The sequence below is a fragment of the Herpailurus yagouaroundi genome, unplaced genomic scaffold (genome assembly GCF_014898765.1).
Source record: "Herpailurus yagouaroundi ecotype Mexico unplaced genomic scaffold, PumYag 428, whole genome shotgun sequence".
Taxonomy (NCBI): domain Eukaryota; kingdom Metazoa; phylum Chordata; class Mammalia; order Carnivora; family Felidae; genus Herpailurus; species Herpailurus yagouaroundi.
The window spans coordinates 5777095-5804941 of record NW_024412645.1 but is presented as its reverse complement, the minus strand read 5'-3'; the positions used below and the strand labels follow the sequence as shown (position 1 = coordinate 5804941).

General features: G+C 44.1%; 1 protein-coding gene across 3 annotated transcripts in view; it reads left to right on the top strand.

The window, feature by feature from the left end:
- GRK3 (G protein-coupled receptor kinase 3) overlaps nucleotides 1–27847 on the top strand; it is a 103344-nt gene that overhangs the window by 14380 nt on the left and 61117 nt on the right. For 2 of the 3 annotated variants that reach the window (XM_040463906.1, XM_040463908.1), the window contains exon 2: nucleotides 21841–21914. The exons of the other annotated variant lie outside the window; for it this stretch is intronic. In XM_040463906.1, coding sequence (XP_040319840.1) covers nucleotides 21841–21914 — 74 coding nt within the window. The remainder of the gene's footprint in view (nucleotides 1–21840; nucleotides 21915–27847) is intronic. 3 annotated transcript variants of the gene reach the window in all.

The window sequence follows — 27847 nt, the reverse complement described above, 5'->3', positions numbered from 1 at the left end:
CAGGCTCCAGGCTCTGAGCCATCAGCCCAGAGCCCGACGTGGGGCTCGAACTCACGGACCGCGAGATCGTGACCTGGCTGAAGTCGGATGCTTAACCGACTGCGCCACCCAGGCGCCCCAAGAGGGCTACTTTTAAAAGAAGCAAACATTCTTACCTTGGAAAGATGCACTTATTCTCCACAGAAATTGGTGTGTTTTTTTGTTTTTGTTTTTTCCCAGTGGAAATTTTCATTGCTTCGAATGTGGATGCAAGTATCACTTAAAAAAAAAAATCATTATTGGCTTTTGGAGTTTGTTCTCAGGAATCCAATTTGCTTGCCATACGATTTGTGACTATTTAAGACAATTGGAATTCGTTTTGTTTGGTGGCTCCTACTCTCACACCAGCAAGTGGGCTCAGAAGTGGTGGTGGAAAAGAACCCGAAACAGAACAGCTTTACTGGGAACACTGATTTTGGGGCCCTTCTTTTTCTCTCATTGTTTCTTCTCATTTATGGTTTTCAGAATATACCTGACTTCCTCCTCATGAGATACCGCATCTGTAAGGAACCAGTTGTCACTGATTTTTTTCTTGCTTTTGTGCTAACTGTGCTATATGCTTGTGTTTTTTTTTTTAATTAAAAAAATTTTTTTTAATGTTTATTCTTGAGAGAGAGAGAGAGAGAGAGAGAGAGAGAGAGAGAGAGAGCATGAGCGGGGAAGGGGCAGAGAGAGAGGGGGAGACACAGAATCCAAAGCGGGTTCCAGGCTCTGTCAGCACAGAGACTGACATGCGGCTCGAACTCACGAACCATGAGATCATGACCTGAGCCGAAGTCGGACGCTTAACCGACTGAGCCCCCCAGGTGCCTCCCCCTTTTTTCCCCCGAGTTTGACTTTTGACAGAAATGTACACTGGTATAACTATTACCACAGTCCATACGTATAGACCAAGTCCATCGCTTTATTTTTTTTTTTAATTTTTTAAACATTTATTTATTTTTGAGAGAGAGAAAAAGCGTGAGTGCAGCAGGGGCAGAAAGAGGGAGACCGGATCTGAAGCAGCGTTCAGAGCCCAATGCAGGGGCTGAAATTCACAAACTATGAGATCATGACCTGAGCCTTAATCGAGAGTCAGCAGCTTAAGGGACTGAGCCAGCCAGCCCCTTTATCACTTTAAAGAGACCATCCTGGCCCCATTGTATTCAGCTGCCCCCCCACCCCACCCCAGCCCCAGGCAACCCCTGATCTGCTCTCGTCACAATGGATTACATTTGTCTTTTCTGGAAGTACGTTTAAACAGAGTCCAACAACATGCACTCTTTGGTATCTGGCTTATTGGCCCAAGCCCAGTGTCCTTCCTGGAGAGCCATCCATATTGTGGATTGTTCAGGGCTTGGTTTATTTTCTTGCTGAATAGTATTCCATCGTGTGGACTTAACACAATTCAGTGTTCATGGACATTGGGATTGCTTCCAGTTTGGGGCAATCATGAGTGAAACCACTATTGACATTTTTACCCGTTTTATCCTTGTTGTGAACACATCTTTTTAAAGTTTTTTTTTTTTTTTTTTTAAAGTTTATTTATTTATTTTGAGAGAGAGAGCATGCACAAGCGGGGAAGGGGCAGAGAGAAGGAGAGACTGAATCCCAGGCAGGCTCTTGTGCGGGTCAGCACATAGCCCAGTGTGGGGCTTGAACTCCCAAACTGTGAGATCGTGACCTGAGCCGAGATCAAGAGTCGGACAGTTAACCGACTGCGCCACCCAGGTGCCCCTTGTTGTGAACACATCTTGCTGCACGGATACCGTCCTTCCTTTTTGGTAAGTGGCTGGAGTGGAATTGCTGGGCCCCCTCCCCCTTGAGAGGTGCATGCACATTGCGATTGTTAATGTCAGTTAACGCACGTTCCCTTCTTATCTTGGTGAGATGTCTTTTTCACCCTGATAGATTGTTCTGATGTCTGCATTCCCTACTGTGGATATAACCACACCTCCTTTCATGTGTGCATGGTAGAGCTGGCCTCTAATCTCTGCCTTTTAATTAGAATATTTAGAACATTTACAGGAAAATAATTACCAATACAGTTGGGTTTACGTCTCACATCTTCCTAGTTGTTCTTCTGCTTTTTTCTTCTTTCGGATTGAGTAGGTTCTAGTCTGTTATGTTGCCACTCCTGGTCTGTTAGCTATTCCTGTTCATTTTTTTAAATGTGTTTGCTGTTTCCAGGCACCTTCCATCCCCTGAACTTCCAGGGCCCTCGCCTCAGCAAGGCCACCCTGGTCGGCTTGGGTCGCACTCCCAACATCACGGTTCAGAAAGCACCTCCAGGCCAAGAGCTGGCCCGTCCTGGGGCCCTTCTCGTTATTCCCCTTCTCCCACAGACCATAGCCCCTTTTAGGCCTGAAAACAGTGGCTGCATACATTTTGTGCCGTTTTCCGGTTGTTATGGTGGGAGGTTAAGTCCACCCCTTGTTACTGTATTATGCCCTGCAGTGTAATTTTATTTTTGAACTAAAATATTTGGCTGTTGGTGGGAAAATGGGCTAACTATATGGAACTGGAGCAACCTGGGAGACCCTGGGTGTGTAATACCACTGCTCTGATTGCACAGTGGTGCAAAGGGGGCGGTCGGTTTCCAGCAGAAGCCGAAGAGGCAGGAGAGGTAGAGGCACTGAAAGAGTTTGTGTCCGGACTTCCGGGTGGCGGTGGCCGCCGTTATCCAGCCCTTTGGTGCTCAGTGCTCTGCATCTCGATCTCAGTCTTCAGAATAACTTCCTGTGGAGGCTGTCGTTGGCCTCATTTTACAGGACAGAAGACACTCGGAGGTGAAATGACTCGCCGCGAGTCTTGCAAACAAAGATGGGCTGGGCGGGACTTGACCTCACGGGGTTGGCGTCGGCCCCCTCCGTAGCTCAAGCTGTCAGTGACTGTGCTGTGCTGGGTAGTCTAATTAAGAGGTTTTTCCCGACGATGCAGGTGACACGTCTCATGAGGCAGCGGTAGAATTCAGGGGAAACGCGACCAGCTCGGCCGTGCATGAAGTGGGGAGTTTCTACCCCGAGTGGCTCCTTGTTGCCAGGACAAGGCAGTGTGATTGATTTCCCACAAGAACACTGGTCCGTGAACACCCTCACCGTCCCCTTCACGCACTCCAAACTGACCCCTCTTCTCCCTTTGTGTTGATGGTAACAACCCCACCGATGTTCTCCAGCCACCCAGGGTCCCCAGTTGTGACGCCAGTTTGACACCTCTCTGCCTTTGTCACACATGTCCCCTTCCTTTCCCATTTCCACCGCCACCTTGGTTTATAGCTAAGATAACGCCCTGACCCATATTTTTCAGGATGGCTATTCTAGTTTCTTTTTCTTTTTCTTTTTCTTTTTTTTTTTTTACTTTATTTATTTATTTATTTTTGAAAGAGAGTAGGGGCAGGGGCAGAGAGAGAGAGGGAGAGAGAACATCCCAAGTAGGCTCCATGCTGTCAGTGCAGAGCCTCCCTTGGGGCTCGAGCCCACAAACCATGAGATCAGGATCTGAGCCGAGATTAAGAGTCGGATGCTTAATTGACTGAGCCCCCCCCCCCCACCGGCACCCCTGGCTCTCCTATTATGTTCATTCTGCAGTCCCTTTTCTAACTGTTAGGAGGTATTCTGGAAACACCGTTTCCTCCTGTCCTGCCCGTGTTCTACGCCCTCCCGCATCCCCCACCATGAATGAGGTTCTACTTGCTGCTGTCACTCGAATGACCAGAACCGGCCTCTGTCTTCTCCCTTCATCTTTTTCCTCTGGTGCCACCTTCAGAGACCAGCGTTACGCGCTGTCCCTGTTCACCTTCCTTTGCGTTCTGTCCCCCTCCGTGGAACGCCTTTGTCTTCCACGTGCTTCTGGGCTGTCCTCCCAGGGCCACCCGTGGGAGGGTGAGCTTAACCCCCCGCCTGATTTCTGACTACAAACAGTCCGTTTTCTGACTGTTTTTGTGTGTGGCACGTTTTGGGCACTTACCGTGGAAAATGTAGTCATACCAGGTTCCTCTTTCCTGCTGGTTCCCTAACTGGAGCTTAAATTCCTCGGGACCAAAGATAATGTCTGACGCTTTTCCTTCTTTGTGACTCTCCGGCATCTAGTTCAGTATTTTACACAGCTGAGGCCCTGGCTTTTTTTTTTTTTTTTTTTTTTTTTTCCTTTGGTTGACTCTGTTTCAGCGCAAAATCCTTTCAACTGCCATTTCTAGAAAACTCTTCCTTGCAGCCTCTTGTGTAAAGAGTATGTTTACATATTATGTGGTTGCCTCTCAGTGTGGAGACGGTATTCTGGGGGGGGTGGGAAGTAATGGCCCGCCGATCATGTACCCCGTGTCCCCTCCGTCTCCTCCGCTGTGTCCCCCGTGGGCGTCTGTGCACCGTTGGGCCGGGTGTGTGCACGGCCCCCCCCGGAAGTGGAGGGCTCAGGCGGACAGCTGTTGGGAGCAGACGGGTCACAGAGCAGCCGCTGTGGTAGCCGTCCCCCCTCCATCGCCTCCTTGCACAGAGGGTGGGGGGAGGCCAGCATTGCTTCCCACGGCCGCATCCCTGCTTCCGGGAGATGGTGTAACCGCCTTCAAACACTTAAACTTCGTCTATAGCTTTATAAAACACCTATGTCATTTCGTGGTCAAACTACTGTAGTCAGCCGGTTAAAAGTTAAAGTGCATTTGGGCACGGTAATCGCAGAGACGGTGTCCTTGCTCTGCTGAGTAGTCCTTTCACGTTCACTGAATTGCACATTACATACGAAAAGCAGCTCCGGCCGCTCTTGCTTGGGGTTCCGCCCCAGCGGGCTGTGGGCCTTCTCGCCCCGGCGGGTCGGCCGCGGCAGCCTGACCACCTGGCGTTCACTGTCACGGTTCTGTCCTTTGGCGCCTTGAAGCCTTTTGAGAACGTCTTCTCCTCCTCACACAGATGTTCAGGGGTGGAGGTAGGGAGGCGCTATTAGTAACTAGGGGTCACCAGCGAGTGCCTATTTGAGGTTGGCTCGGAATGGGACAAGGACACGGAGGTCCACCTGGGACAGTGTGGTGGCAGCTGGGTGTCACATTGCAGAGAGCCACGAGGTAAGAAGTGACAGTGGCAGGGTAAGTGACAGTGTCCAGGGCCTGCCGTGTTGAGGAGAGGGCCCTGACTCTCAAATCCTCAGACCTGGATTTGAGAGCAGAGTTGCACTTTTGTGTAAAACCATCACCGACTTCCAGGAAAGACCGTCCCCCAGCAGGCCTCCGGGCATCTGGAAGCTTTCCGCGAACACCAGCTATTGTGCCAGTGACCAGGACGCGGTGCCGGTATTCTTGTCAGTGGGCCCTGGGCCCGCTGGCTGAAGACCCCTCCCCTGCACGCTCTAGCCTCCCCGGGGTCGTCCGGCATCCCTTCCGCTGCCTTCCCGTGCCCAGGTTTGAAGTCTCACCCTCTCCTTCTGGCCTGAAATTCCCGCCTCCGAGCCCCTGGCCGCTCTTCCTCCCGCCTCTCTCTGGCCCATTCATGTCTCCACGCCTGGCTTGTGCCTCCCTTCTTCCCAAAAGCATGTGTGACTGTGCCACAAGCCACACTCCCCTTTCCCCTTAGTCAATTAATGAAAAGTTTATTGAGCCGATTAAGCCCTGGCCATTGTGCTGGGATTAGAGAGACGAGTCCCCAAGGGCAGGCCGTCTCGAGGGGCCCCCGGGTAGACAGCTGCCATGCACTGACACCGGAAGAGGTGCGTCCTTCCCTGACATGACGCCAGCTGCCCGTTCCAAAGGCCAGAGTCCCGGTTTACGGGGAAATGCTAGAGGTATTTCTGTTAACTCCAGGAGTGTGACGACGAACCAGACGTGGGCGCACAGGTCACCCAGACGGGGCCAGGGACCCGACAGGTGGAGAGCCAGAAGGATTCCTTGGACAGCAGCGCTGACTAGTGAACCCCAGTTCAGAAAGGCCCTCCACACTGTGAGCAAAAGACCCATAACCCAGGGTGAAAATGGGCGAAGGTGGTAGAAAGACAGATCACTGCAAAAGAAGTAAGAGGAACCTGACCGTACGAAAAGATTTTTCAACTATATGAAAACGTAAGAGCAGCGCAAAGTGAGGGGACTCTGAAATCTTAACTGTTTTATCTTTCAAACTGGTGCCGGAGCCCACAGTGTGGTGACACTGTTTTGGTGTGGCTGTGGGTTTCAGGGCAGGTGCTGGGCCCCGTTGCTGCGGGGAGGACAGGCAGGTGCTCCGCCCACGGGGCCGGTTCCGCCAGGTCTGTGAAACTGACAGAACCCCGATAAAGCCCTCGGGCTCAGAAGTCTCACGCTAAGGAACGTATTCTACAAATATGCTTGAATGCACGAGAAATGACGTATGGGGAGAGTTATTCGGTGCGGTGGTTTTCCAAGAGCCGAGTATTTGCAACAACCCAAACGTTCATCATCGGGGAAAAAGTTACACCGATTATGGCATTCGGTAGGATGGAGTACTGTGCAGCTGCAAGGAGGGACCAAGGGGCTCTTCAAGACCGGGAGAGCGGGCTCTCCGAGCTATAGTGTTGGGGACAAACGGCTGACGCGGGCAGTGCATAAAGTATGGTGGAAAATAAGAGTTCATTCTGTGCCCCCCTTTATGTTGTGTTAGAAGGTAAAGTGCCTGTAACAGACCCAAAATGTCATGGGCTGTACCCATAGAAGTCTCTTTCTTAGGGCACCTGGGTGGCTCAGTCGGTTAAGCATCTAACTCTTGGTTTTGGCTCAGTCATGACCTCACAGTTTATGAGTTCGAGCCCCACATCAGGCTTTGTGCTGACAGCGCTGAGTCTGCTTGGGATTCTCTCTCCCCATCTTTCTCTGCCCCCCCCCCCCCTTGCTCGTGCTCTCTCTCTCTCTCAAAACAAATAAATACAAACTTAAAAAAAAGAATTTTGGGGTGCCTGGGTGGCTCAGCTGTATAGGCCTCCAACTCTGGGTTTCAGCTCAGGTCATGAACTCATGGTTTCATGATTTCAAACCCCGCCTCGGGCTCTGTGCTAACAGTTTGGAGACTGATTGGGATTGTGTCTTTCTCTCCCTCCCTCTCTACCCCTCTCTTGCTCACGCTGTCCGTCTCTGTCTCTCTCAAAATAAATAAATAAGTAACTTAAAAAAAACTTTCTTTCTGGTAACAGTGCGGGGCAGGTGTTTGAGGTTAGTGGGAGGCTTCCTTCCACGTGCTAAGTTTGTTCTGTGACGTGGCACTGGTGTCCCTCAGGACTGGCGGCCCCTGTGCGGAGCTGGGTGAAAGAGGGTTAGGAAAGCACACGGATTTCTTAACAGCTGTGGCCCAGAAGTGACACACGCCGCCTTCCAGAAGAGATACCAGGACACCAACAGCCGTGACTCTTTGGGGGCGATGGTGAAGGGCGCACGGCTAGGACGATGAGGCACAGGCCGGGAATGGAACTTTCCACTTCATGCCTTTCAATACATTTTTCACACTTTGAACTGTTTTGTCTGTTCATAAAATAAGAATGGATAGTTTCAGCGTAGCGGACTCGTGCCTTGAAAGAGCTAAGAACCCCGGGCCGTGGGGGCAGACAAGAGGGATGGCTCCCCCTGGGGTGGCCCTAGCCTGGGGTGGGCTCTGGGAAAAGAGGAGCTGGGCTCGGTTGGGGAGCGAGTGCATCTGAAAGTGTGCAGTGCCTGCAGGCCCTCCCTCGATGTGGCGGGCTGGGCGGCTGGGGTGCGCACTGCACTTTGGCCGGGCCGGCGGTGGGGCAGCACGTGCCCTGGAAGGAGGCCCAGCATATCTGTGCAGCCCCGACGAGAAGTTCAACAGCAGGGGAGCTGCGTGCTAAGAGCCAGGGCAGCAGCATGGGGAGGGACTGGAAAGGGACCTGGAGACCTGGCGGGGAGCCAGGCGAGGTTGCAGTGGGCGGTCTCAGGGGTGCCTCTCTCCCCTACAAAGCCGGCTGGGCCTTGGCTAATGTAGCGCAGTAAGTCTGTCTGTCCATACCTCCGGTGAGATTGCAATTGCCTTGAGAAGCCCTTCGTTTCACACTTAGAGTGTCATGCTGTAAATACATTGGGCTTGATTCTCTTTTAAGTGAGACGTTTTTGTTTCCGCACGCTAGAAAAGTGCTCAGATCCTAAGTGCATAGCCTCAGGAGTGACGACAAAGTAGGCTCGCGCGTATCCGTTGGTTGACTCTTGCTCTGTTTCTTCCTTGTTTAAGATCGCGGTTAGACTCATCAGGTGCACGGCCACACACGCCCCACACACGCCCACCCCTTTTGTCCTGGCCGTGTCTTCCTCTGTGGCATGCACACTCACACCCCAGTTTCCATAATGTCAGTTTTAACAGGTGCTCCCGCAGAAGTCTTTGGGAAACATGTATTGGGTGGCTTACTAGAATAATATTTCTGTTTCATTTTAAGTGATTTTGCATCTCACTTTAATTGTCAGTTTGTTTACTGTTGGATGTGCACAGACCCGTGACAGACGAAAACATTGACCGCAGTCTAGAAAGAGTATTAGCGTGGTGACCTTTCTCTCTTCTGTCATTAAAAAAATGCTTTTAATGTTTATTTATTTTTGAGAGAGAGAGGCAGAGACAGAGACAGAGCACAGTGGGGAGGGTCAAAGAGGGAGACACAGAATGCAAAGCAGGCTCCAGGCGCTGAGCTGTAAGCCCAGAGCCCGACGCGGGGCTCAGACTCATGAACTGCGAGATCATGACCTGAACTGAAGTCGGATGCTTAACCGACTGAGCGACCCAGGCACCCCCTACCATTGTATAATAAAATGTTTTTAAAAGGCTGAAAGTAAGGCAGCTGTTAGAAGACTCTAGATAGAGTTTTCTTGCCACTGTATCTCCACATTTTCTTCTCCATCCTGACTTCTTTGTTCCCTTTTGAGTCAAGAGCTAATTTCTGGGAACATTCATGAATTTTTTTTCTGGCCACGTTCATTACCATTTGTGCTTTTTGTCTACTGGATTCTTAATATTCAGGGCCCCACATCTCCCCATTATCTAAATAAATGAACCCATTAATTAATCTAAGAGTATTTTATTGAACATGTATGTCATGAATTTAAATCAGGGGCAGAATGGATAACTTGGATTTTAGAAGACCTAACTCTGGACAGTATTCCTAACTTACATTTCATGTACAATTTTCTCCTGTAAAGTTTTAAATCAAGAAGTGAGAGTTCTAATCTGGTAGAGTCAAATAAAAATAAGTATAGTTAAGGTTTAGGTGAAATAGCTAAGTGTAATTAGCTAAATATTTATTTCACTTTATATTTACTTATTCCTGTTGGAACTTGGAACAAATGAAAGGAAGAATTATTCTTTGGGAATTTAGGTTAGTAATATTCAGCCGGGAGGGACACAACACCCTTTGAGAGTTTTCACTATCTGTATGCTTTTTTTTCTTGTGACTTTGCTTATCTATTTATTATTTACAATTTCATTTTTACAAGAATATTGTGTATCCTGGATGTGTGAGAGTAGTTGTTGCCGACCTCTGTGTTATCAAAAACCTTTATAATTTCCTTCTTGGCTCCCATGCCTCTGGGTGTGAATGATTTTATCTACTGTACAAATGTGTGCTTTCTGGAAAACGTCCTATAGACATCGATGACCATATAAGTGATCGGGCGTTGGCTTCTAGAAATTTTTGATCCCAGTTTGTGGCCCACTTACAGCCACTGTTCAGGAACATCTTTGGAGCCTTGTTCCTGTTGTGTGTACTCAATCTTATTTTTCTTTCTTCTTTCACATTACTTTTTTCATCGGGGGAGAGGGTCAGGTTTCTTGAAGTGAAGGAAAAGTCACCATTTAGAGTATACAGTTCTCTGAGTTTTGGCAGATGCGTGAAGTTATATAACTACTACCGAAATCGAGATATAGAGCAGTTCATCACCTCCCCAGATTTTCTAGTGTCCCCTCATGGTCAGCCCCTATCCCACTCCCCACTCCCTGCCAACCTCTGCTCTGTTTTCTTTTAAAAAAAAATTTTCTTAATGTTTCCTTATTTCTGAGAGAGTGAGCGAGCGTGAGTGGGGGAGGAGCAGAGACAGGGAGACACAGAATCCAAAGCAGGCTCCAGGCTCTGAGCTGTCAGCACAGAGCCCGACACGGGGCTCGAACTCACGAACCGCGAGATCGTGACCTAAGCCGAAGTCGGAAGCTTAACCGACCGAGCCACCCAGGCGCCCCCCTCGCTCTGTTTTCTGTGCAGTCCCTGAGTATGTAGCCTTTTGAGTCTGATTCTTTCACTTTGAGTAATGCACCTGGGATTCACTCATAGTGCAGTATCAGTAGCCGATTCTTTTGTATCGTTGGGCAGGGTTCCATCTTACGGATATGTTACAGGCCTTTTGCCAGTTGAAGAACCTGGGGGTTATTTCCAGTTTGGGGGTGTTAGTCTATAAGGCTACCAGAAATATCTGTGGCAGATTTTTTTGTGAATATAAGAGCATTCATCTTTTCATTCCTCTAGGGTAAACACCTAGGAGAGGATTGTTGGGTTGAATGGCAAAAGTCTGTCTGTTTGTGTATTTATTTATTTAGAGTACAAGCACACATGAGCAGGGGAGGAGGCAGATGGGGAGAGAGAGAAAGAGACAGACAGAGAGAGAGAGAGAGAGAGACAGACAGACAGGCAGAGAGAGGGAGAATCTTGAGCAAGCTTCATGGTCAGTGCAGAGCCTGACATGGGGCTCAATTCCACGACCCTGGGATCATGACCTGAGCTGAAATCAAGAGTTGGACACTCCACCACCTGAGCCACCCAGGCGCCCCAAAATTTAAGTCAGCTTATTGACTTCTACAAAAATTCCGACTGGGTTTTTGACTGGGATTGTGTTAAATCTCTAGATCAATTTGGGGAAAAATGACATTTCAACAATATGGAGTCCTCTGATCTGTGAACATGGTATCTCTTCCCCTTTATTTGGATCCTCTTTGGTTTTGTTCATTAGTATTTTGTAATTTTCAGCATACAAATCATGTACGTATTGGCTTAGATTTTTTCTCAGGCATTCTGTGTTTTAGTGTCAGTACAAATGATACTGTGTTTAAATATAAATTTCCCATTATTTATTGCTATTATATAGAAATATGCTATCAATAGTGGGTGTGCAACAAATTTCTGAATAAATCTAATTAGTTGAATTCTCAAATTAAAATTTAAGGATCTCTTGGTTCCATTATCTCAGTAAAAAAGGTGAATTCTAATATTTCAAGGTGGTAATTTAAATAGTTTATTTTTTATGTTCTATTTGAATGCCTCTTCACTAACTAGGAAACTTTATACTTCATTAAAAAATAATGTGATTATTAAGAGCTTTTTGTTATTTTGCACAGCAGAATTCTGGCAAGTGTTCACTGTGTTTGGTTGATTTTATTTAGATTTTTGGACCATCATGGTACTGATTTCTTTTCCTGTCTGGGTGCCTTCATGGGCTTTTCCAACTCGCCAGCTTGCTGCGTCTGATTTTCTTCTCTGTGACCTCATGACTGTTAGTTATGTTTATGTGTTCTTCACCATTCATTCCATGCCTTTATAATTTGATTAGTTTTATTTTATTTAGAGTAATAGAATCTTAGAATTGAAGAAATATGGAGATTGGATAATCCAAGGCCTTTTCCATTTATTTATTTATTATTTATTTATTTATTTATTTAATGTTTGTTTCTTTCTTAGAGAGAGAGAGAGAGAGAGAGAGAGAGTGAGCATGAGTGGGGGGAGGGCAGAGAGAGAGGGAGAAGGATCCAAAGCAGGCTTCAGGCTCTGAGCTGTCAGCACAGAGCCTGACACAGGGCTTGAACCCACAAACTGAAATCATGACCTGAGCTGAAGTCAGACGCTTAACCAAGTGAGCCACCCAGGCGACCCCCCATTTTATGTTTTTTAAAGTTTATTTCTTTTGAGAGAGAGAGAGAGAGAGAGAGAGAGAGCGTGCGCGCGCGAGCAAGTGGGGGAGGGGCAGAGAGAGAGGGAGAGAGAGGATCCCAAGCAGGCCCCACACTGTCAGCACAGAGCCCAGTATAAGGCTTGAGCTCACGAATTGCAAGATCATGACCAGAGCCAAAATCAAGAGTCAGATGCTTAACCGACTGAGCCACCCAGGCCTTCCGAGGCCTTTCCTTTTAAACTTGAAAAAAAACGTGCTAATATCAGAGACCGCCCAACACCTGTTTTGTTAAGTTGTTTACATGGAAGGTTAAGCTAGGAGGTCTAATGTGTAACACTTCTAATCCTGGTTTAGAGACAGTCTAGTGCGGTTGATGGAACCATGTGTTGGTTTGTGTTGTGCTAGTGGGTGACAAGTTACAAGGAATTATTTTAAGGGGTGCTGGAAGGAGTTGAAGAACATTTCTAGAAATGTGGGATTTGGAATGGCTGCACAGTGTGGTTCATTCTGAAGGCCGTATGGAAATGCAGTGCATGAAATGATAATCTTCACATTGTTAGAAAAAAATATTTTAGAGAACTCTTGGAACATGTAGCTCTAATTTTCTACATTAAGTCACTTTCTCCCCTCTCTCTTAGAATTAAGTTTAATTATAGTGAAGCTTATAAGCATGGCTCTGTTTAAATTATATTAGCTTTCCCATTATATTGTGTTTATTCAAGAACTCTGTAGCTTTTAGGTGGACGGAAAATTACTAATTATAAAGGGAATAAATATTTGAAAAGCTAGGTTTATAGCAATAATTTCTGTTCGAAAAATCCACATTAAAAATTTTAATTATTAAAAGCCAAATTTCAGTTTTCTTTAGTATAACTTCCCTTTCTTTTCCAATAAATGGTATAGAATTTCAGTCTTTTTTTTTTTTTTTTGAGAGAGAGAGAGAGAGAGAGAGAGAGAGCGTGCATGCGTGGGTGCACACAAGTGGGGGAGGGGCAGAGAGGCAGAGAGAGAGGAAGAGAGAATCCCAAGCAGGGTCCGCCCTGTCAGCACAGAGCCTGATGTGAGGCTTGATCCTGATCTCATGAATCGTGACATCATGACCTGAGCCAAAATCAAGAGTCAGAGGCTGAACCGACTGAGCCACCCAGGTGCCCTTCAGTCGTGTTATTTTTTATGACTTTGCCTTTTTTCTTGTAACTTTTTGTTTTTGCATACATTTAAGCATTATAGTTTTCTCTAATTTCAAACTTAAAGCAAAGCGATAAGAACAGTTCAGGGAACTCCTACGTTCCCCTTAGATGGCCGCACCATCACACATATCCGGCCGCTTTTGCTTTATCATTCTGTCTTTCACTGCGATTTGTTTCTGAACCACATGGGAGCACTTTGGAGACCTCACACCTCTTGACCGTTATCTGTTTCAGTTCGTGTGTGTTAAGAACAAGGTCATTCCCTTAGATAACGGCACTGTAACATTCAAAATCAGGAAACTTGACCCCAGTGCAGTACTGTTGTCTAATCCACAGACTATGTCCAGATTCTAACAGTTGTCCCCAAATGTCCATCTTGGCTGTAATCTTTCCTAGCCTGGGATCCAGTCGTGGGTGAAGCTTGCTTTTATTTGTCACCACGTCTTCGTTCTCCTTTAATCGGGCCAGGTCCCTTAGCCTTCTTTGGGTTTCTGGACTTCAACACATTTGAGGGGTACAGGCCAGTTTTGTAAAATGTCCCTTTCTTTTGGGTTGTCTACTCTTCCCGAGCAGTTAGGTTCAGAGTATGCATTTTGCCAGGAAGACCGCAGACGAGATGTGCTGTTCCCAGCCCGTCGTGATGCTGCTTGGTTCCGGTGCTAGTGATGTTAATTTTGATCCCTTGCTTAAAGCGTGTGTGTTTTCCTTTGTAAGTAATAAGTAATTTATGGGAAATTGCTTTTGAGACTATATAAATATTATCAAATTTTTACCCTCTGTTTTAGCACGCCTTGACTTGTATACTCCATTATTCCTTCTGCTAATTGGCATTTGTCTCTAAGGAAGAGCTTTCCCTCTGTCCTTCCCTCCATCTTCCTTTGCCCTCTTCCTCCTTTCCCTACCTTTTCCCTCCCTTTATCCCTTCCTCATTCCCTCCCTCCCCCTGTCTTTCTTTCCTTCTTCCTTTCTTTCCTACCTCCTTCCATCCTTCCTTTTTTTTTCTTTTTTTCTTTTCTTTCTCTTTCTTTCTTTCTTTCTTTCTTTCTTTCTTTCTTTCTTTCTTTCTTCCTTCCTTCCTTCCTTCCTTCCTTCCTTCCTTTCTTTCCTGCCCCTCTCCCCAATCCATCTATCAGTATGGACTCATGGATCCTTAGTTTAGCCAGTGGTAATAATCCATTACAATATTATTTATTTTGATGTCCTAGTTGCCCTAGTTTTGGCTAGTGGGAGCCTCTTCGAGCTGGTTCCTGTGTCCTGTTGATATGTCCCCATCATCCTTTGAGCACTGTCCTACTGTCTGGGGTAGTAAGATGTCTAGAGCTTAGCTTGGTATTCACTGTCCCTGCTGTAGAATCAACCAGCCTTTTCTTCAAGGGATCGTAGTTCCTTTTAATAGAGCGTGGTGTTTAGAGCCTCCAAACTTGTACGCTAGACGTGTTCATTGCTTCTAGGTCTTCTTAGCTAAAGAGCGAGGAGTATGTATGTCTGTTTGTGTATATCTGTTTGTCTAGCTGGTTAAAAAAGTGAGCTCAAGCGGCGCCTGGGTGGCTCAGTCGGTTAAGTGTCCAACTTCAGCTCAGGTCATGATCTCATTGTTGACGAGTTTGAGCCCCACATCGGGCTCTGTGCTGACAGCTCAGAGTCTGGAGCCTGCTTCAGATTCTGTGTCTCCCTCTCTCTCTGCTCCTCCCCGACTCTCACTCTCTCTCTCTTTCAAAAGTAAATAAACATTATGGGGCGCCTGGGTGGCGCAGTCGGTTAGGCGTCCGACTTCAGCCAGGTCACGATCTCGCGGTCCGGGAGTTCGAGCCCCGCGTCAGGCTCTGGGCTGATGGCTCAGAGCCTGGAGCCTGGTTCCGATTCTGTGTCTCCCTCTCTCTCTGCCCCTCCCCCATTCATGCTCTGTCTCTCTCTGTCCCAAAAATAAATAAACGTTGAAAAAAAATTAAAAAAAAAAAAAGTAAATAAACATTAAAAAAATTGTTTTAAATGGATCTCAAATGGATACCCTGTTCCAATCCTTTAGTACAGTATACATTCTCTTTTCTTTCCTTGTTTTATCCCTTTTCCAAGAAGGCTCCTGTCACCCTCAGTGTATTTACTCATTTGTAGAAGCCTAGAACACATCATGAATAGTTTTAGAACTGCCAACTCATGCCACTGTGAAAAGCAAACCTACTAGCTAGAGTTAATATTTGCTTAGAGTAAATTTTACGTGCAGTACTGTATACAGTTTCATTCTGATAAATGCATAAACCCACATAACCCACACCTCTATCAAGCCACAGAACATTTCTGTCCCCAGAAAGTTCCCTCATGCCCTTCCCGGTCAATTTCATGTCCCCTTTTCTTGTTTTATTTAAATTACAGACTAGTTTTGCCTGTTCTAGAACTTCATATATAGAGAATTCTATAGTATATACTCCTTTATGTCCGCATCTTCGGACAAGCAAAATGACACTTACTTATGTTGCTGTATGTATTAGCGTTTTGTTTTATTGCTGACTAACCTTCCTTTGCGTGAAAATATGACTATTTATCCCTCAGTCGACGGATTTTGGATTATTTCAAATAAATTGTGAACACCCCTGCTATGAAGATTCATGTATGTCTTTTTGGAGCCGTATGTTATCACTGGGTAAATACCTAACAGCGGAGGTGCTGAGTTGTGTGTTAAGTGTGTGTTTGACTTTATAAGAGGCTTTCAGACTGTTTTCCCAAGTGAATATACATTCTGCAGCGTGCTCAACATCTGTATTAGTCTGGTGTTCTCCAGAGAAACAGAACCAATAGGGTGTGTGTGTATGTGTGTGTGTATATATATATATATAGAGAGAGAGAGAGAGAGAGAGAGAGAGAGAGGGAAGGAAAGAGAGAGACATAGACACAGACGCAGAGACAGACACAGAGAGGGAAGTTAATTATAAGGAATTGGTTCCTGTGTTTATGGAGACTGGCAATTCCAAATCTGCAGGGTGGGCTGGCAGGCTCAAAAGCCCCAAGAGAGCTGATGTGCAAGTGGAGTCCGAAGGCTGGCTGCTGGCAGAATTTCTTCTTGCTCACGGGAGACTGGTCTTTTCTTCTAGTCAGGACTTCACCTCCCTGAATGATGTGGCTCCCAACCCCATTATGGAGAGCAATCTGCTTACGCACAGTCTGGTGTTCCTAACTACCCCCTCCCACCGCCCATTCTGTATTCCCTTTACCTTCTGCAAGCACCTCAGCTGGTCATGGTTGTTTACCTGGTGGGGTGACCCAAACCTTCATTCCTGAAGGGTCTGGGCCATTAGCAAACCTGCCTGAATTGGGTTCTTGTGGTTTTCCATTGACGTTAACAACAGAGCAGGGCCATACTGGGAGAGAGGGGGTCTCCTTCCTGTTTTCCAGACATACTCTTCCTTCCCTCTACTCTGGAGGAGCAGTTCAATGTCCCCTGGATCAGTCACCCCAGCCCACACAGCGACTCCCTTCTTGGCCTGTGGATTCAGAGGCATGAGGAATCCAAAGCAGTGTATATGCTCCTCAGCGAACGAGAGTTCTGGTTGCCAACATACAGTATGGTCAGTCTTCTTAGCTCTGCCGTTCAAGTCGTTGTGCAGTGGTTTCTCAAAGTGACTTAATTTACATTGGCATGATGATCAACGATGTGGAGTCCATTTCATGTGCTTAATGCTTGTTTGTATCGCTTCCATTGTGAAGTGTTCAAACTTCTATGCACTCTTTTATGGTGGTTTTCTTTTAAAAATTGATGTGTAAGAGGCTTTTTAAAAAACTATATATAAGTTGGACATAAGGCCTTTTTCAGACTTAAGTTTTTGTAATATTTTATCCCCAGTCGGTGGCCGGTCTGTTTTCTTAATTGTCTTTTGATGAACATAGTGCTAAATTTTGATCAAGTCTAATTTACTATTTTTTTTCTGTGTTCTGCCTCGGAAATCTTCTGCGTAAATATTTTCTGTGAAGGTATTCTATACATTTTCTAGAAGTGTTAGAGTTTTACCTTTTACCTTTAATTCTGTCATCAATCTTAATTTAATTATTTATAAGGCGTGAGGCAAGGGTTCCTTTTTTTTTTTTTTTTTCCCCTCCGCATTTGGATGTTTTTCCAGCACCACTTGTTGAACAGACCTTCTTTTCCCAATAAGTGCTTTAGTGCCTTTGTTGAAAATAGGTTGCCCATCTAAGGGAGGGAGCTTTTCTGGATCTTCTGTTCTGCCCCACTGATTTAGTTTTATGCCAGTACCACACCGATTACCATGTCTGTGTAATGAGTCTGGAATTGGGTAGTGTAAGTCCCTGGACTTTTTCTTCTGTTTCAACATGTTTTGGGTATTCTAGGTTTCTTGCATTTCCCTAGACATTCTAAAATGAAACCTTGTCAGTTTCTTTAAAAAGCCTCCAGGGATTATGACTGGGTTTGTGTTGAATCTAAAGATCAATTTTGGGAGACCATACATCCAAGCAAGACTGAGGCTTCCAACCAATAAACTGAGTATATCTTTCTATTTAGTCAGGTCTTTAATTTCTATTAGTAATATTCTGTAGTTTTCAGCAGAGTAGTTTTATATATCTCTTCTTTATGTATTCCTAAGTATTGATTATTCTTTGATGTTATTGTAGATGGACTTGTTTTAAAATTGTGATGTGATGGGGCGCCTGGGTGGCTCAGTCAGTTGAGCGTCCGGCTTCAGCTCAGGTCATGATCTCATGGTTTGTGAGTTCAAGCCCTGCATCGAGTTCTGTGCTGACAGCTCGGAGCCTGGAGCCTGCTTCGGATTCTGTGTCTCCCTCTCTCTCTGCCCCTCCCCTGCTGGTGCTCTGTCTCTCAAAAATAAATAAAAATGTAAAATTGTGATGTGAGCATATCAGAACGTCATTAATGCTTATCTAATGGCCTTGTACCTTCAAGCCTTGCTAAATTCACTTATATATCCTGGTAGTTATGTTGTAGATGGGATTTTCTGTATAGATAACCAGCTTGTCTATGAATAGAATCGGTTTTAACTCTTCCTTTCTTTCCATCTTGAATAACTTATTTCCTTTTCTTGCCTTATTGCAGCGGCTAAGACCTGTAATACATTATTGAATAGGAGAGAGATTAAACATTTTAGCCTTTTCTAATCTGAAACACTGTACTCTGTTCATGTCACAGCCCAGAGGGGTCTTACTGGCGTTCTGTATGGACATTCATCTCCTTCTTTTTATCATCTGTCTCAGCACTTTTTAAAATTCCTTTATCTCATTTACCATAAATTGCACTTATTTTGTGTACTTCTTTGTTTTCTGCCCCTTATGCCAACCCATAAGCCCCTATGGGACAAGTTCTGTTTATCTTCACCATTGCATCCCCAGTGTAGAGCCACTGTGGCTCTTAGTAGATACTCAGGAAGTGCTTTGTCAAATCAGTCAATATTGGTAGACGCTTTTACAATTACACAGTCTGTCCTTCCCAGTGTTAGAATCTCCTTGGCAAAACGTGGCACGGACATTATTTCTTGTAAGACGTTTTTCACATTTTTCTTTCTCCTTTGAAAAATTTTGAGGAGGTAACATTTCAGAATTTCTAATAGACATTTATATTTGATACTTTAAAAAAGTTCTTGGGGCGCCTGGGTGGCGCAGTCGATTAAGCGTCCGACTTCAGCCAGGTCATGATCTCGCGGTCCGAGAGTTCGAGCCCCGCGTCGGGCTCTGGGCTGATGGCTCAGAGCCTGGAGCCTGTTTCTGATTCTGTGTCTCCCTCTCTCTCTGCCCCTCCCCCGTTCATGCTCTGTCTCTCTCTGTCGCAAAAATAAATAAACGTTGAAAAAAAAAATTAAAAAAAAAAAGTTCTTAATTGGTATTTTATAAAAAGCAATATAAAAGTTATATTTGTATATTATAAAAAGTTCTGATTGGTATTTCATAAAAAGCAATACAGTTCTTTCTCCTAATTTTTGCAAAATATTGTGACAAATTGGGGTGGTTTACCTTTTCTGGATGTTATATACACCCCAAAGTTAATCAGTATTCAGGCAGTTTGCAGTGGTCCAAATATAAAAATAGGGCTAAACACGTTCCACAGTTATCTAGTAAAAGCAGGTATCAGGTCACTATTTTTTATTCTTTAAAATCTGGAGAAAGCACACTGATGAAGTGAATCTGTTAGGCAAACTTTTCCTTATTTTTGCCCTTTAGCTTTGGTTCTGATCTGTAAAATGCTACATTTGTGGTGTGTGTGTGTGTGTGTGTGTGTGTGTGTGTGTGTAATTTAAGCCCAGTGAAGGGAAATTGCTTTCAGCCTGTAACACAGTGATCTAGAATTTATCCAGAAGGCAAACTACCTTTCTTCTTGCCGTTCCATTTTAACAGCTGCTGTGACAGAAAGTAGGGCTTCAGTTTGTGTGCAGACATAAGGAAGATCATGGGGCTTTTCCCTGTAGAGTGTTACAGTCATTCTTTGGCTCATCCCACACATTGACAATGGAAATTGCGTTAAAGAAGCAGGTAGAAACATTTGTAGTTGGGTGTGCATTCATTCATCTCCCTCTCTCCCTTGTTCTCCTTCTTTTCCCTCCTCCCTTTTCCTTACTTGCCCCTCATCTCCCGTTGTCCCCCCGCCCCCTCCCCCCTCCCCCAGTCTTCCTTCCTTCCTTGGTTCTTTCTCCCTCACTCCATCCGTGTCACGATGGTCTTGTTCCTGCGTATGTAGGTACAGAAGAGGACCTATATGGTCTTTCCATAAGCAGCTTCCAGTGTTTGTGGGGGAGGTAGGCAATAAAGAAGTAAACTAACATATGCATATGATCATTTGTGCTAGCCACAAGTGCCGTAGAGAGTGTGTGGTATGCACATGTGTGTATGTGCACATGTGTGTCTACATGTGCATGTGTGTGAGAGAGAGAAAGAGAATGAAAATTAATGAGAATCCTACCAGGCCTTGGTGGGGGGGGGGGGGTGTTTGAGCTGATCTCTGCAGCTCTACAAGGTCAGGGCAGACAGCAAGTTGGTAACCCGGAGAGCGTATCAAGTTTAGTGTTAAAGAGCGCGTGGGACGCAGGCCCATGGCCTCAGCGCAGTGAGCTTGGGAGAGAACAGTCCAAGCTGGAGGAGAAAGTAAAGCCTCGATTCCAGAGGGCATGATGGGCCATGGCGAACAGTCTTCCCTTGATTCCAAGTTCAGCCCAAAGCCGGTGGCCGGTGTAGATGCATATTAGTTCGTGCTGTCGTCTAGGCGTCGCAAAAACATCTCTCATGTGATCAAAAATAGCGTCAGTTCTCATTTTAGTTTTCTCTCCCCAAAATAGAAAAATACATGAACCAAAACCTGACACAACTGAAAAAAGATGAGCAAATCCACAAGTACGGATGAGGATATCAGCAGTCCTCTGTTGATAATGGATAGAACAAGGAGACTTTCAGTAAGGATTTGGAGGAGGGATTTGAACAGTCCTTGTCAACCAACTTGGCCTCATTGCCTTTTTATTTTGTTTAACGAAACACTCTACCCTATGCCCCTTTTTTCCCCCGAGCGCCCATGAAGCATTCACCTGCGTGGACCAAATTTGGGGCCAAAGCCAGGCTTCGGTAAATTTGAAAGCATTGAAATCCTACCGAACATGTTCTCTGGCCACAGCAGAATTAAACAGAAAACAGTATCGTAGAAATACCCGAAAGCCCCAAAATACCTGGAACTCAAGCCGCACATTTTTCTGAGTGACCCAAGAGTCAAAGAAGAAATGCCAAGGGAAATTTGAAATTACGTACTTTGAAATGCCATGAGTATGAAAAGATAACCATTGCTCGTGTTTAAAATAAAAATGTTGATGTGCAGACAGAGATTTGCCTCGTCAGCTCTTCCTCTTCGTCTGCTTCCTGAATTTCCTCTTGGCTTCATGTGTTAGGGTGTCCTCAGTGCCTGGAGACGAGGTGAGCTTGACCGTGTCCCTGATGCCAGTCTTTAGCCAACCCTAGTTGGTTTGGCCTGGTCCTAATACTTTCTCCTGGTCCCAGTCAGTGAGCGTCTACCATTTTCAGAGGTCATCTTCCTGGAACCGTGGGGGGGAATGTATGGAACAGTAACAGACAGGTTCAAGTGACGTGATTTCCTTAGGTAACCTCAGATGAAAGCGGTCAAGTCTGCTTCGACCGCCTCTCTCTGTCCTACCTGGGGAATTCTGGTCTACCTTCTCCCTACGTCTTAGACTCTTCATTGAGTCTTTCCTTCAGTTCCCATCTGTGACTTCTGTTTCCTCCAGCCGTCCCTTCTTCCTTCTGACTTTTTTTTTTTTTTTTTGACTTTTTAGTTGTTTTTGACTTTTAGTCTCTCCACCCTCGGCCTGGTATCACCCTGTCCTAGTCAACTTCATCCAGTCATTGAGGCTTGACTGTGTGCCAGGCATTGACCTAGGCATTGGGTTTGCAAATGCCGGGGCCGGGGCGGGTATGACTTGTAAGTTAGATAATCGGTTGGAGTATGCTAAGCACTTTGACAGACTCGTGTGGGAAGGGTTACGTAAATAAGCATTTGTTCAACAAACATCTAGTGGCCTCCTGCTGTGTACCGGGCACTGTGTAATAGAGGTGGTATTCCACTCTTAAGGAGCCAGGGGTGTGGTACTCTTACCTTACCCAGAGTATTTCCTTCTAGGGGATAATTAGCCCTTTGAAGTCTTTATTATTATTTTTTAAGGTAGGGGAGAAAGAGGTTGAGGTGTAAACATATTACTTTGAAAACACCCTGTGGGGTAAAAATTCAACATATTGCCCACCCTGAAATTTTTTATTCTTTTCCTTTAGGTTTCTTGCTATTTAAAGATTTTTGTTTGAATGAAATTAATGAAGCTGTACCTCAGGTGAAGTTTTATGAAGAGGTAAGAAGTAACTGTTTTACTGATGCTTTTATTTTAAAAGCATATTTAGACTGTACTTTGGAAAATATTGAGACTGCTAAGTATCTTACAAATATGAAGAAGTTCATTGACCATAATTAGTAGTACAAGGTATAATATGTAGTTGATTATAGATACTGACGACATCTATGAACATCCTATTTTTAAGGGCGCTGGAGTGCTCTGGGAGCACTTAGGAACAGTTGGACTAAAATTCTAGAGGAGGGATTACTGTTGAGAGGGACGCTGAGGATCAGCAGTGATTTGATTTTCTGCAGAAACTTACTGACTCTGGAAACGTAAGCTGAGGCAGAGGGCTGCTACTGAGTGAAAGAGAAAGTAGCAACATCTTCTGGTCACGCATGGCTGGAGTGACAAATTGGGAGATGTGGTGGGAAAGGGGAGCCTCGGACACACAGCTGGTTTTCCCAGTAAGACATTGGGCAGGTCGCTGAAGAGATAGGCCAGGAGCTTCTGGAAGCCTCACTGAAATCTCCCACAGCCTTATGGCGCTGTATTGAAATATGGACCTGCAGTAGCAGGAGTCTGAAAACAGAACCGGCAAGAGATGAAAACCCTATAGGGAGCGGTCGACTTACACTAAAGATCTGTAGCTACTTATCACGTGGGGCAGCCGCTGATTTCCAGACTCTCGTCTGATGGTCCAGGTTTGGCCCCAGGTAGAAGGCTGCTTTTGGGAGACAGAGAAGCCAGAAGAGGTTTCTGGGGCTAGAATAACAAACAAATGAGACTGGAGGAGCCCCAAACGTGTGATTACTCTCCCTGTCGAGATTTATGTCAAGGTTTGAGGCCGGGTGGGACAGGAGGCCAAAGACCTATCTGAAAACTTTGTATGGGCAGGACTGAATCTAGTGCTGACAAAGACTTCTCACTGAACTCCACGGAGAGCCATGCCTTGGGAATAGGGGCAAACCAGAGGTGACGGGGTCCTACAAAAATGGAGACCCAGCCCAGCCCCATCCCATATTGGGTGACGAGCCCTCTCCCCACCTGTGTAGCAGAGTACAAGTGGAACCCTCTGTGTCCTATTTTTGCAGGTGGAAGATAATATAGAGAGACCCTACAGTATTCAGCGCACAGTAAAAAATTATTGAACCTCTAAGATACAAGATCATATGACCCAGAAAGTAATAGAAGCAGACTGATAGGAGACTCAGATATTGAGTCTTCTCATATACTGAGCTAACAAGTACTTAAAAAATAACTAAATAACATGTTTAAGACAATAGAGGAAAAGAAGAAAAAATGGAGGAATAGTGAATCTCAGCTCAATTTATTATGAAGAACCAAATGGATATTCTAGAACATCTAATTTCAAATATTCTAGAGTGTTATGTAGAATACATAATATGTAGAATATTCTAGAATATTATGTAGAATACATATTCTAGAATGTTATGTAGAATATATAATATGTAGAATATTCTAAAATATTGTGTAGAATCCATATTCTAGAATATTATGTAGAATACATAATACGTAGGATATAATATTCTAGAATATTTGAAATTAGAACCTAATGACTAGAATCAATAGCAGGTTGGTTACAATGTGAGGCAGGATTAATACATAGGGAGGCAGGTCTGTAGATAATCTCACACTAAAACACAGAAGAGAAAGAATATAGCAAAGAAAAAGATAAGGACATTAAAGACATGTGGGACATGGTTAAAAGGTCTAACATATGTAGAATTGGAATCCCAGAAGGAGAAGAGGGAGGGGATGGGGCAGAAACAATATTTGAAGAGATAATACTGAGAGGTTTACAAAATGATGAAAGGCAGCTACTTACAGATTCAAGGTACTTAGAACCCTGAGCAGAAGGGCTACAAAGGAAACCTATCTTTGCACATCAATGTAACACCATGGAAACCCGTGACAAGGAGAAACTCTTAGAAGCAACCAGAGGGTGGAAAAAGACACATTATTTTTAAAAGAGCAATAAATAATAGACTGTGACATCTTAAAACAAATGATTAAAACAGCACAACAAAAAACCAGGCAGTGAAGTGCCCATCTAACTAATGAAAGAAAAAAAAAAAAGAAAACCCAGAATTCTATTCCCAGCAAAAATTTCCTTCAAAATGAGGGTGAAATAAAGATATTTTCAGAGAAAAACTAAGGGAATTTTGTCATCCCTGGACCTGCATTGCAACAAATACTAAAAAGAGATACTTCAGGCAGAAGGAAAATAATCCCAGATGGAAATTCAGGAAGGAATGAGGTCATCATGAAGGGTGACATCTATGTAAAATATAAATGAATGTTAACCATGCAAAATAATAGAGCTTTCAGATTTTAAAATATATATAAAACTAAAATATATGATAGCACAAAAAGCAAGAGAGGGGTTAAAGAAGTTAAAGTGTTTTAAGATCCTAGGATTATTGGAAGGTGGGTGGATGGTAAAAGTAATAATTTGCATTGACTGGTAATCAGTTAAGAATACATATTGTAATCTCTAAGACAGCTCTTATAAGAATAAAAAGTATATATCTAACAAATTGAAAGAGAGAAAATGGAATAAGACAATAGTGGATTCATAAAAAAGGGAAAGAGGAATCAAAGAAGGACATAAACTAGATAGGTCAAATTGAAAACAAAGAATAAGATGGTAGCCATAAATCCGTCTGCATAAGTAATTACATTTAATGTAAATGGACTAAATACTCCCAAGTAAAAGTCTAAGTTTGCCTTCCTGGATAAATAACCGGAACTTTATTATATACTGCTTACAAGTGTACTAGAAACAGAAGGATGGAATGGGACACACAGATACAAATACCAACCAAAGCAAAGCTGGTACAGGCCAAATATATGGTAAACGCTACTTGGAGCTAGAGATTATTTCGTAACGATAAAGGGGTCAGGATTACGATCTTAAACTTCTTGGGTACAAATAATGCTAACTTCAAAATATATAAAGCCAAAATTGACAGACCTAAAATAAGACAAGTCTACATTCTTAGTGAGAGATGTTAGCATACACTCCTCAAGAGTTTATAGAACAGACAGACAAAAAATTAGTAAGGATATAGAAGATCTTAATAAAGGGATGAATAAACTTGACCTAAGTGACGTATATAGAATGATGCACCCAGCGGAAATAGAATTTGCCTTCTTTAAAGTACACATGGAAGATTTATCAAAAGAAATTATTTGCTGGGCCCTAAAGAAAACTCCTGCAGATTTCCAGATCAAAATTGTTCTGAGTGTTTTCTGACTGCAGTGGAATTAAACTCAAATTTAATAACAGAGTTTACTAAGAAATCCTTGACTTCTTGGAAGTGAATACATTTATAAGTAATTTATGAGTCAAAGAAGAAATTAGAACAGTAATAGGAAATATTTTAAATTAAAATATATATTAAAAAGGACATATGTATCCTATCCTCAAGCATTTTAGGACTCCTTTGTAGTCTTTGTACAAGTTTGAAAATTGGAGGGATATTCTTTTCTTCCTGGATCATATATAAAGCTTGAAATTTTTTTATATATATACTTGATAACTTGATATTTTAAAAATTATATTAATGTATTTCCAGGGAGAATGGTCAAATGATGATGTACATTTAGCATCATATAAAAAAATAAGGCAAATCAGAAGGATATTACTCACTATGCTGTAACTTTTGTTATTTTAATCTGAATTCTAATCTGGATGAGTATCACAGCATCATCTGTCAGAGATTTCTTTTTCTGTTCTTAAAAGCCTCACCTCTCCAGTTTCAGCAAGTACTAAATCACCTTGTCAAATACAGGGAAATCTTTAACACATAACTTTTGCGAGGTTGAAACGTGGGCAGTCTACTTGGATTACTTCTTGAGCACTTCTTGCCAGTATGGCGGTGAGTACTGCAGATGTGTTTCAATTTGAGCTTTTAAACATTGGAATTTCTCTTGGTTGGTGTGCTTCCAGCTCTTCACTCCTGTCTTCTTGTTTGGTGCACAATGGATCTAACTTACCAGATGATCGCTTTGGAGGATAACTCTTCAAAGCTCCTCAGGAGCTTGCTCTATATTCTTTTATTGAAGATACCATCCAGTCTTGGGGCTTCAAATACAGGTTTCTAAATTAGTACAGCCTTTAAGCACTGAGGTTATCAATAATTCCTCTCTGTGCCCTTGGTTTTATCAGTCTGATGATTTCTGGAGGCCGTTGTATGACCCCAATCCCTAGAAGACTCTTTTTTGTCAGATATCTTGCAATGTATATTTTATATGTTGTACTTCCATTTTCTTGGGTCCCATTTCCAGCATGTTTAAGGCCTCATAACTTATCCTGACATTCACATATCTCTATATTAGTTATTACTTACCTTCCTACCTCTCTGTCTTTATCTTTCGCTACCTTCTTACGTAGAACTTCCACTAACCATGGAGCACATTCTTTTTTTTTCTTTACTTATGTCCTTCCTCCAGCCTAGAATGCTGCTTGCCTTCCCTAGCTTCTGTTAAGGTCTGGCTCACTTTACGTATTTGCTAACAAGTCTCTCTGGACAGCTAGCCCAGTCTTCCATGATTGCTTACATCTTTGATTCCCACGTCATTTGTTGTCTGTAATGCTCTGTGATACTTAATCTATGCCTGCTTGTCCTGCGTGTGTAATTGGCATTCATCGTCATCTGTAGCTGACTCGTAGAAGGCCTAGCGAGGCTCTAGGTATAGCTGCGCCTCTCACTTGCTGTGGGATGTGGGGCCAGTCGTTGAGCCATCTCTGAAGCATCTGCGTTTCAGACCTGGAGCTTATAAATGTGAAGGGTACACTGTTCCTGTACTTGAGGAGCACACAGTATGGATGCTTCATATTGGAGCTTCAGTTACCTCATCTGTGAAATGAGGTTACCGATCATCACCTGCTGCTTCACAGGCTGATTGTGAGGCTCAGATAAGTTGCTGGATGGGCAGTTTCTTTCTAAACCGTATCTGTAACATGCTGTTTACGGGAGGCTGTAACTTAGTGGTTAAGAGCGCCAGCTCTAAATTCAGCCCACCTAAGTTTGGCTTTAGACTCCACCAGTTTCTGACTATATAAACTTGGGCAGTCGATTTCTAGCTTACCTACCTGGGTGTCCTCAGCTAAGACTTAGGGTGGTGGCAGTGCCTGTCTCTTAAGGCTGTGCGTGTGACTGCAGGACACTAGAACATTCCCTGACGCATAGTTACTGCTCAGTGTGTTGGTTCTGCTTCCTTGTTCCCGTGAGATTTGGAGGCAGCTTATTAAAATATGTAAATATACCTAGATTTAGAAATAAATTATGGAGAACAGAGAATAAATATAAGATCAGAGGCAAAGTTAATCCGTAGACTTTTCTTCATTCAACCAGTATACGTCAGCCGCCAGTGCCAGGCATTGCTTGGATGAGCAAGACAAAGCCCTTGCTCCCCCTTGAGCTTCTATTCTGGTCGAGAGAAACAGACAATAAACAAGCAATAAATAACAGGAAATATATCAGGAAGTAATAACTGCTATGCAGTGACTCAGAACAGACTCAGAACTGAATGTGATATACTGTGACTTGGGGGCCGCTTCACACTGATGGGTGAAAGACTGACTCTTTGAAAAGTGGGCATGTAAACTGAGATTTGATTGACAAGGAGGCTAGTCTTTTGGAGATGGGAGCAGGGGGAGGAGAGAGAGCATTTTAGGCTGAACGGGGCTAAGACATAGCCCCTCATGTGGTGGGAAAGAACTTGGCATGTTTGAGGAACTGAAATTAGACCACCATGGTATGTTCATAGTGGATTAGAGGAGTCGGGTAGTGTGAGATGAGGTTGAGGAGGGAGATGGGGTTGGGGGCCAGAGTAACAAATTCAGATTTTATTCTAAAGCCCATGGAAAATTTAAGATGGGAGTGTTAAGTGAATATTCTCTAAATATCAATTAACATTAA